At 51.4% G+C, this 11,252-nt stretch overlaps 3 protein-coding genes across 3 annotated transcripts; 1 reads left to right on the top strand and 2 right to left on the bottom strand.

Annotated features, from left to right (window-relative positions):
- Positions 1-1,028: 1,028 nt before the first annotated feature.
- On the top strand, positions 1,029-2,510 carry N7509_006280 (uncharacterized protein; the record flags this gene model as incomplete). The annotated part of the gene is made up of 1 exon (XM_056630917.1): positions 1,029-2,510. One exon carries the CDS (start codon positions 1,029-1,031, stop codon positions 2,508-2,510), a length of 1,482 nt encoding a protein of 493 aa, XP_056490219.1.
- A 1,195-nt stretch (positions 2,511-3,705) lies between these two features.
- On the bottom strand, positions 3,706-7,198 carry N7509_006279 (putative nicotinamide nucleotide transhydrogenase; the record flags this gene model as incomplete). The annotated part of the gene is made up of 4 exons (XM_056630916.1): positions 3,706-3,812; positions 3,901-4,089; positions 4,139-7,027; positions 7,114-7,198. The coding sequence occupies 4 exons, from the start codon at positions 7,196-7,198 to the stop codon at positions 3,706-3,708; spliced, it is 3,270 nt and encodes a 1,089-aa protein (XP_056490218.1).
- An 858-nt stretch (positions 7,199-8,056) lies between these two features.
- On the bottom strand, positions 8,057-10,113 carry N7509_006278 (putative amino acid permease; the record flags this gene model as incomplete). Its single annotated transcript, XM_056630915.1, has 7 exons — positions 8,057-8,244; positions 8,316-8,718; positions 8,777-8,899; positions 8,983-9,749; positions 9,818-9,866; positions 9,933-9,953; positions 10,012-10,113. The coding sequence occupies 7 exons, from the start codon at positions 10,111-10,113 to the stop codon at positions 8,057-8,059; spliced, it is 1,653 nt and encodes a 550-aa protein (XP_056490217.1).
- Between the last annotated feature and the right edge of the window lie 1,139 nt (positions 10,114-11,252).

Below are 11,252 nucleotides of genomic sequence, written 5' to 3'. Positions count from 1 at the left end.
AGTTGTCGCCGCCAGTTCTTCCTAGAGGCTGCTAGTTCAGCTCATTCGATCCAATGATGGCTGCACAGACTCCACTCGGAGGTGCAGCCCCAGCGTTAGGCGCATGGGCCATGACCAACGACAGCTCACGTTGATCTATCTGATTTTTTCCCGACCGTCACCCTACTCGATTTAGGTTTCGTCGTCTCCAGCCTCGCGCCACGAGAGGGTGCGCGTCGCTGGGGGTGAAACTCCTACCATTCTATCCCGCTTGGAAGTTCTGATGCAAGGGCACTGGAGGGGTTGGTTTCCCCATCCCCTCTCTCTCCCCTCGACTAATCACATCCTTCATGACCACAAGGACCGCGCGCGCCATCCTGAAGCCATGCAGGAGGTGCAGATGCAATGCAGAACAGGAGAAGGAGGGAGAAGTATGCACCAAGGAGACAGGCCAGCAGTCAAAGAAAAAGCAACCACTCCGTAATCAGGGACAACTTCTTCTACACGTGGATAGGGAGGGGCCCCCCTCTTCCTAATTGATTTATTTTTTATATTATTTCGGTTCCCTTTTGGCTATCGGTTCCAGTGTCTGTATTTTATTTTTAAATCCAGCGCGCGCTCCTAAAAAAGGCCCTGGCTCTCCGGTGGATTCCTTGAGTGGGACCTGGTTCTTCACGCCTTTTCTCTAACCCTTCTATCTGTTGGTTCCAAGGAACTTACCTGTACCGATTGATGCTATCGAGGGCGGCTCCCCTGTTCATCCGGTCTAACCCTGGTTCCACTTTGTCCTTAAAGACCTTCCTCTGCCCGTGTCGTGTATTTGACGGGATCTTCGTTGCATTTTCCACCCGTGCCTCATATTAAACCCGGGGACTGGTCATCTCCTGGTTTTTATTCTTTCCTCTTTACCCTGTTCTACTTCTGTCGTCGTTACTCCTGCTATTATCTATTACTTGACGGGCTGGTTCTCGAAATATCTACCCTGCCTTGTGATTCGTTGACGAGTTGATATCTGCATGAGCATCCTGTTGGCTCATCCCGCTGGCAATATGTACGAGTCCACTCCATCGTCGTTGGGTCTTCACCGTCTGAGCAGGCAGAGCCTCCAGAAACGATACGAGTCTGATGAAGAAGATGTATCCGAATCTGATGCTGGTGGCCACGACTTTGTGCCTTCGCCTGTAGGCTCCCAGCGAGCCACAACCTTCGATTCTGACCTGAGCGCCGATGAGGCTTCTCATGATGACCCTGACTCTGATAGAGAAGAGCATCTGCTGGCTCCGGATCCTCTCTCAGCAGGCAAATGCCAACGTCCGGTGTCCATGGACACTCTCAAGCGCAATAGCGCTGCTACATTTGGAGACAATACCTATGTCTTCGATCTCGAGGATGATATGGTCCTTGAGCTTCCTTCACCAGATAGTACGCCATCTCTCGCTTCCAGCCTCTTCTTGAAGCCTTCGATATATGTGCCGCCGACTTCAACACCGGATCTCAAGTCTCGATCCCGCTCTGCATCCCCGTCATCAATTTTCTCAGTGGAACATGCCGAGGTTCAAACGGCCAAGAAGGTCACAATGAAGGAGCCACCAACCCGTCCAACCCTGGTTTTCATCAACTCCTTGGGACCACGCTCAAAGGCTCCCAAATCACGACCCAACCAGCCTCGCACTCGGGGTAACCCTCGTGATCGTGAGTCCCGCATCTTCATGCCGAGAACCGAGAGTACTCTCGAAGTGCCCCGTCTGATAGAAGCCTTTCCATCGCCACGAGAACTCGAGGGTAAGGTCTCATCAGAGCGAAATGGCTCTACCAGCTCCACACCCTCAATGACACCTCTCATGGAAGACGAAATAACGCCCGGTGCCACAATTGGACGAGTATCTGAGATACCCGTCCTCCCATACATCCCTCCTTCACCACGCGTACGACCACAATCAATGTATCGCCCACGACCACGAACACCAGCCTCCGACAAACCCTTCCCACCACCCTCAACCCGTCAACGTCGACCCACAGAACCCAACCTCCGCCCCGTCTCAGTTCGCAGCAACAGTAACAGCAGCATGCCATCATTCTACTCCCGCCCAAGCTCTCCCTCCCGAGAAGATATTCGACCAGGCTATATAGCAGACTATTCAGACGCAGCCTCACTCACACGAACCTGCAGCCCAGTCTCAATAGCCTCATCACCAGGAACTTGCCAATCACTCCACAACAACGGCCACTCCTCAAAGCACAGCGTCTCAAACATCCTAGCCCACCGCTCTCCAATGATGCGCCGGATGACCCGGAAACACTCCGCGTCGTCCAGTGTCTCCCTGAGCAGTCTCCGCTCCGAAATGGATACTGCCCCCACAAGCAACTTCGGAGCCTCATCCACTCAACCCGTCCTCAGTCCCACACCGTATGATCCTCGCATCGTGCGTAAATCAAGCCAGCGCCGACACGGTCGTCATAATAGCTCCGCTCATGCTGGGAAGGGCTTTATGGGATTGAAGTTCGGAAAGAGGTCTTTTACCAAGGCTTGATTTGATCATATCATAATTCCTTCCTTCCCTCCCCCCCTTCGAATCTACCCTATCCTACTCTACGACCTATACTTATGCTTCGAAGTGTATTAATTCAGTAATGTTTTCTATGGAGCGGATTTTGTCGTTCCATTTAGTTAATGGGGGGCTATGGTGGTGTATGGGTGGAAAATTGCTTTTGTTTTCCGGCCTTGGGATCTGCATTTGATTCGATTTGATTCTATTCTACTTTGATTGGCGATTTCTCCGGCTGGTATTTTTGGTCTGTTTTTTTTTGCGTCTTGATTATCTTGTTTTGTGCCTTGGGTGGTCTTCGATTTGAATTTGAATTCAACTTTTGATTAGTACGGAGTATTTGCTACTACTACAATATACTGGTTACTACTGTTTTTGAGTCTTTTTTTCTTCACCGTCACCGCTATTTCCTCAATCACCGGTCTGCTTTTCTGGATCTCCCTCGCCATGCCATTTCGGCCAGTCGCCGTTGTCGTTTAAATTGAACGGCTTACTAGCCCTTCATTTTGCAGATCACAAACTTTCTTCCTTCCTTGCTGTCCGTTATTACGGCATTCAGGTATCGGCGAGTACTAGTTAGCACATAGTGACTTTTTTGTGATTTAATCTGTAGCTATAGATAAGATGAATAGATGTCTAGGGTATGACTGAATAAATTCACTGCCGGCATGTGATTTAATTCTCCGATTTGCTTTGGCATTCATAGTCTGAATTTTGAGGCCCTGCGATTTCGCAATCGAGCGAACCAAATTTGAATGCAGGTCACACCACGTGGAAAGCGATGGTTAACTAGTGACTACTTTTGGAAATTAAAATAAATTGCATAATTCTTCTCGTTTTCTGTACGGAGTATCATGCTTACATGTTCCCAGCCACACGGTTCTGTCTTTGTCGATCACCTTCGCATTACATGCTCGGAGAACCATGTACTCACTGTACTCTATTCTGCGGTGAAACCTCGGGGGAATCCTCCGAAGCCAAGAAGTACAAGCTACGTACGAGCACGAGGTACGGAGTACAGCAAACAGTAGATACTATGTGGATCGCGATGATATTGCTAGCCAGAGCATAAAGGAACTAAATGACAGCCCATATCTACGTGTTGACTGAGCTAAAATGAATCCACCCGACAACGGTCTTGAAGCGTTGGGGTTATTCGATTCGGCAAGCTTTGCTTTGCCTACTTTCGTGCCTCCAGGGCAGACTTGATAGCATCGCAGGAAGTCTTGGCGTCACCGAACAGCATTCTAGTTCCGGGCATGAAGAACATCGGGTTAGGGACATCGGCTGGGGAGGTGGAATGTCGTTAGTCAACAGTACACTCAACAGTACGGCATGTGCCGGGGTATTAATATAAAGTAAATGAAGGACGTACCGTATCCACTTGACATGCCCCGCTTCATGACAATCACTTCTTTACTCTTCCAGGCATGCAGGACGGGCATTCCCGAGATGGAAGAGTCCGGCTCCATCGCGATGGGGTTGACAGTGTCGTTTGCCCCGATCACTAGCGTAACGTCCGTATCGTTAAAGTCCTCGTTGATCTCATCCATCTCCAGCACAACTGCAAAAAGGGTTAGTCTTGTCTTACCTGACGTCGGAGTGGGACTTACTATCATAAGGTACGGACGCTTCAGCCAGAAGTACGTTGCACTGACCAGGCATACGACCGGCCACCGGGTGGATGGCGAAGCGAACCTTGACACCGCGGGAACGCAGGATGCTTACGATCTCGGCGAGCGCGTACTGTGCTTTGGCGACTGCCATTCCATAACCGACGATGATGATCACATTTTCAGCCCCGGAGAGAGCTTCCACAGTATCATCGACGCTGGTTTGCGTGACTTCTCCCTCGATTTTCTTCTGCGTTTGCGAGGTCGGGGTGGAGAGGCCACCGAAAAGAACATTGGTGAGCGAACGATTCATGGCTACACACATGATGTAGGAGAGAATAGAACCGCTAACACCAATCAGTGATCCCACACTGGTGAGGAGCGGGTTATCGAGCATGAGACCTTCGGCAACGAGCGCAAAACCGGAATAGGCGTTGAGAACAGTGATGACCACAGGCATATCCGCACCGCCGATGGCAGCGGTTGTCGTATAACCTTTCAAGAAACTGAGCAGGGTATTTCCACCAAGACACGCAGCTGCAATGCCAATACTTCCGGGTGCCATGGTTAAGAATGCACCCATCGTGGCGACGTTGCTAGCCAGGAGGGTCGAATTAATGACATGACGACCTGGAAGAATTTTCGGGCTGGAGGACATGCGCCCAGCAAGCTTCATGAACGCGACAATAGAACCGGTGAATGTGACACCGCCGATAAGAACACCCATATACGCCGTGACCATGTGAAGCGTCGTGATATCTTGAATATCGACCAGCACACTGCCAATACTGGTAAGAACAGCCGCGAGGCCGACCACAGAGTGAAGGGCGGCTACAGTCTGGGGAAGCCCGGTGGGTGTGATACGACGACCAATAAGCCCTCCCACGATAGCACCAGTACCCGCAACGCCGGCAAATTGAACCAGAGTCTCGGTGTCGAAGCCCACTGCAGCCAGCGATGCAAGAATACCGGAGACAACACCAAGAATACCGAAGATATTACCCCGGCGAGCAGTTTGTTGCGAAGCGAGCGCGGAAATAGAGCTCATGCAGAGAATGGAGCTAACAATGTAACCCGCTTGAATGATACCAGCCATACCTGTGCTTGCAGCCGCGATAAAGCCACCTCCAAACACAAGACCTGGGACAGCATACAACCAGGGATATTCCGGTGGATCAGTGGGTCGCTTGAACATGTCCAGCATGCGCTTGCTGACCACAAAACCTCCCGATACATTGACGAAAGCCAGAAGCACCGAAGCTGCACCAAGGTATTCCGGAATGGTGGTTGGAACAAAGCCACCACCCATGATAAATAGTCCGCCGATACCAACCATACCGGAGATCGCATTGGTCACACTCATCAGAGGTGAGTGTAGGGCTGGAGCTACGCCCCATACAGCGCGGTAACCAACAAGACCAGAGAGACCGAATGTCATCATGTTACTCATGAAAGCGGGACCGGTAGCCTTTCCGAGAGCCAGGGTAGCCCCCATCACTCCCGTAACGGTAGTCACCTCACGACTGACCTTCTGCCAAGGAGTCAAAGCAAGCTCCTCTTCCTTCTTCGCGGCCACGGCCGAGGCCTCCGGCTTCGGAGCGGGTGGAGGTGCGGGAGGAGCAGCCGGTGGAATCACCTCGCCGTCCCGGGTGATGATAGATCCGCGAACCACCTCATCGTTAAAGTCAATTCCGAAAGACTTGTCCTCGGGAGCCATCGACAAAAGCAATTTGGTAATGTTATTTGAATATAGAGTCGAGGCCTGGGTCGGTAATCGAGAAGGCAGATCGGTATAACCAATAATCGTGACATCCTTGTATTTTGCAAGTTGACCAGGAATTGTTGCTTCGCAGTTACCACCTGCTTCAGCGGCAAGATCAACAATAACCGAACCAGGTTTCATTGCTGCGACCATCTCTTTCGTGATCAGTTTCGGGGCAGGTTTTCCGGGGATCAGTGCAGTGGTGATAATGATGTCGACCTCGCGAGCCTGTTCCATGAAAAGCTTCATCTCGGCCTCGATAAATTCCTTAGACATTTCCTTGGCGTAACCGCCCTGGCCAGCGCCATCTTCCTGGAAATCGACCTCAACGAACTCAGCACCAAGCGATTGAACCTGTTCGCGCACAGCGGGACGAGTATCGAAACCACGAACGATCGCCCCCATCCTCCGGGCCGAGGCAATGGCACTCAAACCGGCCACACCCGCGCCGATGACGAGAACCTTACTCGGGGGAATTTTTCCAGCAGCAGTAACCTGACCAGTCAGGAAGCGTCCAAAATGGTTTGACGCTTCGAGAACAGCCTTGTATCCAGCGATGTTGGCCATTGAGCTCAGGGCATCGAAGACCTGGGCTCGCGAGATTCGGGGAATTTTGTCCATAGCAAACGAAGTCACACCCCGAGCAGCCAGAGCATCCACAATGGACTTATTCTGAGCTGGGTACAAGAAAGAAATGATTGTAGAGTCTTTACGGAGAGCCTGGACCTCGTTGAATGGGCCATCGACCTGGGGGTTCCGAACTTTCATGACAATGTCACTCTCCGCGTAGACAGCATCGCGGTCGACCAGGATAGCCCCGGCCTTTTCGTAGGCATCATCCAGTAGTTGTGCACCTTCACCTGCGCCGCGTTCGATCAGGACCCGGGAGAAGCCCTTCTTGAGAAGCAGGGCCACATTCTGGGGAGTGATGGCGACACGGCGTTCATTCTCGTGGGTCTCGCGGGGCACACCGACAGTCAACGAGCTATACGGAGTGGTTGCGACAGGATCCGAGTCGGGAGGGGTGGTTGAGGCCGAGCGTTTGGAGAGAGTCCATTGAGGTGAAGGGAGCGTGGGTCTCTGTTTCTTCGAAGATGAAAGAAAGCCATACTGTCGAAACTGGGAGACTGAGTATTTTTGAAGAGAAGAAAGTTAGCAAACGAACCGGACTGGACTGAACTGGAACATGCATAGCATAGTCTATGTGACTCACCGTGCGTCGATAAGGATTTCCCCGCGCGCGTCACATTGGGGACGAGACAAGGTCCCAGCGACCGCAAGGGCAGCGCGACACTCATGATGGTGTCAAGAGCGACCAGGGGTTAAGAGGGCATTGAAGGAGGAGAGGAGAGGGAGAAGAAGAAGAAGAAGAGTGAAAGAGTAAAAGAGGAGAGAGAGAGAAAAGGTGGAGTCACCTCGGAGCAGAAAGGAAGGAGCTGCCTCTGCCAAAAGGGCAACCAGCGATGATCGGAGTCAACCTGAGTCAACCTCCAACCTCAAACTTCCCCCAAGACTTTAATCCTCGAGGTACGCGTCGGTTCTGGGTTTGGCCTGCGTTTGCGCCCTGGCTTTCTCGAACAAAGGATTGGCCCATTACTCACGCCACACTTAATCCCCGCGGGGTTTTGTGGAGGAGATGGGGTCGGATCTCCCGGGTTCTCCACCGTGACGTTTCGGTTCATCTTCCTCCCTTCCAGCGGACCGACACCGTGAGAGAGAGAAGAGATCTATGATGATTACTGGCGAGGGAATAATTATGCGAGATATGAGGCGGAGAACGATACTCGTTCTTCGAATACTTCCATGCCGATGGTATGCGATGTCATGCGATGCTCAATTTCCCCGCACGGCGAATTGCATCAGCTTGGTTCGCGCCGAGAAGAGATGGTGGTCAATGCTGGGAAAACAAGTGCCGGCTCCGGAAGTTATGGCTCTAGTAGGAGGGGACAGGGGAGGTATTGCTGTTTATTGTGTTACATTTGTTCAAGTTACATCCCCACCAACTCAAGCAAGAACATCTAATTACAGCCATATCGCCGACATGATAGTAGTAGTCTTTCAAAATATTAGCACAGGACCATCTCACCCCTCTCCGCTTCTGAGTCCTCTCATGGTCTCCTTTATTTTGGAATCAGATATTTAAAAAGAGATCTCCTTCACCGTTGGTCCTCATTAGTCTCACCGTGGCTGTAGGCAGGAGGGGAGACTTCCTCCACCGTTTCAACCGCGCCCTTGGTGTCAATAAAATGCGAGATGCGGTCGCTGGGAAGCCAGGCACTCTCGGGCATGATGAAGTAAGAGATCAGAGCGAAAATGGTTACGCCAACCATAATGATGGGCGCATCTAACGAGACGAGTCAGTTGGAACCCCCACGAGGAACAAAAGAGAGAAAAAAAAGGAAAGGAGAATCTCACAGTTCAAGTTCTCGCCAGTTACCGGCCAGGCATAGGGAGAGAACAGAATAGCCACAACCCATCCATTCCAGAGCACACCGATGAGCTGGAACGGCTTGCTCCACCGACCAAGACTCCATGCAGGCTTGGGGAAGCGCTTCGGAGTGCACAACAGTCGGCCCAGACAGATGAGGCCATAGGCAGCCGCGCTCGGAACACCGGCGGCGGAGACGAGAGAGGTGAAAGCCACGTTCGATGGGAGAATGGTGCAGGTAATGAGCGCAGCAACACCCCAGACGACGATGACGGCGTTCCGGGGTTGACCGTTGTGCACTTTGGAGACCCAGCCGGAGAAGGGGAGTACACCATCACGGGCGACAGCAAACACCAGGCGAGACGCGGCGATGATGGCAATCGCAGTGTTCTATCAAGCAAGGATTAGAATATGAGAGAGAGGGAGACTGATGATGTTTATCGCTTACAAGCCACAGGGCGACGACGCAGACGATATTCATGGGGATATGACCGCCCCTGCCAAGAACGACATCGTAAAGGGGGACGAATGGCTGAGGAGAACCGAAGCCAAACAGCGTATCGGGATCAGGCTAGATGTGAGGATATAAAATTAGACAAAAATCTTTGGAAACTACCCGAGATAAAGGATCGACCCAGCAAATTCGTAACATACCGCGCAGAATAGGAACAAGATGATCGTTGCCAGACCACCGAATCCACTGGCGACAGTACTCCAGAAGATACCACGAGCAGCATTGATCGAGGCATTCTTGGTCTCTTCGGCAACATGGCCAGAGGCATCGAAACCGATCAGAATACCGGCAGTGGCCAGGTAGGACAGACACCAGTTCCAGCCAGCCGGAGCACCAGTACCGTTGTAAGTTGTCATGAAAGCCTCGTGAGTGGTACGGAAACCCCAGGTCTGAGCAGTACCAATGGGGAGCCAAATGAGGTTGAGGAAAAAGTCGAGCATGACGACACCGGCCGAGAGCCAGAAGACGATCTTGAAGTAGCGAGGCGGCATGAAGTTCAGTAAAGCAGCCAGGGCCAGCAAAACCTCAGTGCAAATCCACTGGACGGCACGGAACTTGACATCGTCAGTATCCTTGGGGAAGTCCACGTCAAAGACGGTAAGCTCAGCGAGCATATAGTTGACGGCGGATTGGGTGTTGCTTGCGCAGAAGGTCGTCCAGGCCGTGGTACTCCACCAGGCCACGATGAAGCCCATCAATCGGCCAAATCGAGGACCACCGGCTTCGGCGGCCCAAAGGTAGATGGAGCCTGCGGATGGGGATGCAGAGCACACCTCGGCAATGACTGCGGCAGTAATGAAGGTGAAAACCATGGTGACGAGGTAACTGGTCCAGTAGGCCAAGTTTCCACCAGCGGCGATACCAGTGCTGAAGGTCACGCGCACTCCGCCGACAAAGTACAGCGCAGCTATATGCGATTGTTAGGGAAGCTTCTTCAAATGTATGAATCACATCATAAGATCCAGATCTACATACCAAAGGTTGTGGCGAAGTTCTCAAACAATGTGTATGTCCGGTGCAGCACCTATGAAAATCAGAATTGCCGATTCTCAACCCTTTTAACTTTTATACCATCGGGCAAGCAACGTACCGGTTTGTATCCCATTGTTCGCTATCACACAAAGTTAGCGACCTGCAACGGGCGATGGTGTACCAAAAAATGAACTTACCAACAGCGCTGCATCATCCTGCGACGCGGTCTCGTTGCGATCGCCTTCACCGGTAACGGCGTCATCGCGACCGACGACGAGGTCCTCGTGTTCGTGCACCATCTCTCTCAAAAGAAAAGAAGAGACGAATCGATTCGTTGCGAACAGACCACACCAAATCAAACCAAAGGAGACAGGGCTGAAGTACTCAAAGGAGGAAGAAGTCGACGCGATGAAAAATTTCCCCGATAAACTTTGGCCCCCGAACTAAAAAGCACCCCACCAGGAAAGTTGGAGGTGCCCGCGGTCCACTGCGCTAGTCCTAGCTTCAGCCTGGTCAGGAGAGAGCTTATTTAGGAAGATGGTTCCATTTTCTTTCCGACTTCGATTTCGATTTCGATTTCCGAGGAGAGTGCTGGTAGCGAGAGAGTTGGGAGTCGGTAGGAATACAAACCTGGGCCAAGGGTAACGATAGTAGAAGAAGAGGAAAATAAGAGAAAGTAAATAAAAATGGGCACTTGAACCACCTCAGTACTCGTAAGATCAGATTATTTTCCGATTTGCGCCGGAGGGGTCTGGTCCGTGGGAAGTGGAAGTGGAACTGGAATCAAGGATAACCGGGAAGTGTGATTGACCCACTTTTCCGGCCCGCTCGTATTCCGCTATGCTAGAGAGTACTGTATATGTAGTAGATAGTAGTAGATGGTATATTATCAATTGATATATGCATGGATATGCTATAAAGTACTGTTGCGATGAGATGCAGTGTTCTAGCCAAGTATGGTCATGGTGTCCCGTGATGAGATATAGATATAGATGGAAAGGGAAATGTAAAAAGGCAGGCTCAAAGGCATACTGATACTCGCTCAGTCGTGACTTTCAAAATTGTAACTTAAGTTCTTCAACATCGCATTCTCTACTCCCGAGGTCCTCTCTTCTCTTCTCTTCTTCCTCATCTTCCACTCCTGTCCCCTTGTCATCACCATGTCTACTCTCGCCTTAACTCCTTCAGGTCTCCGCGGATCAGTTTGACGAAGCTATTCTCAATTCACGAGCTCGTGATTACCAACTTGCCACCAGGGTGGGAAGATTACCCTGGGAACTCGAGGAGGATCTCCCTTGTATTTGAAAATCTTATAACCTAGAGAACGGTTACCTGCAACTCAAAGTCACGCCCGCTTACACCCACAATTGCATTCTGGAATGGATCTCAGCCACTTGAAATTCAAAGTTGCGGTCTGTACCCTGTTCAGCCTCCGCGA

This window comes from Penicillium cosmopolitanum (assembly GCF_028827165.1).
Source record: "Penicillium cosmopolitanum strain IBT 29677 chromosome Unknown utg000006l:49.0-5199605.0:1.0-5204138.0, whole genome shotgun sequence".
NCBI lineage: Eukaryota > Fungi > Ascomycota > Eurotiomycetes > Eurotiales > Aspergillaceae > Penicillium > Penicillium cosmopolitanum.
The sequence above is the reverse complement of the archived record's forward strand: the minus strand, read 5'-3'. Positions and strand labels throughout refer to the sequence as shown.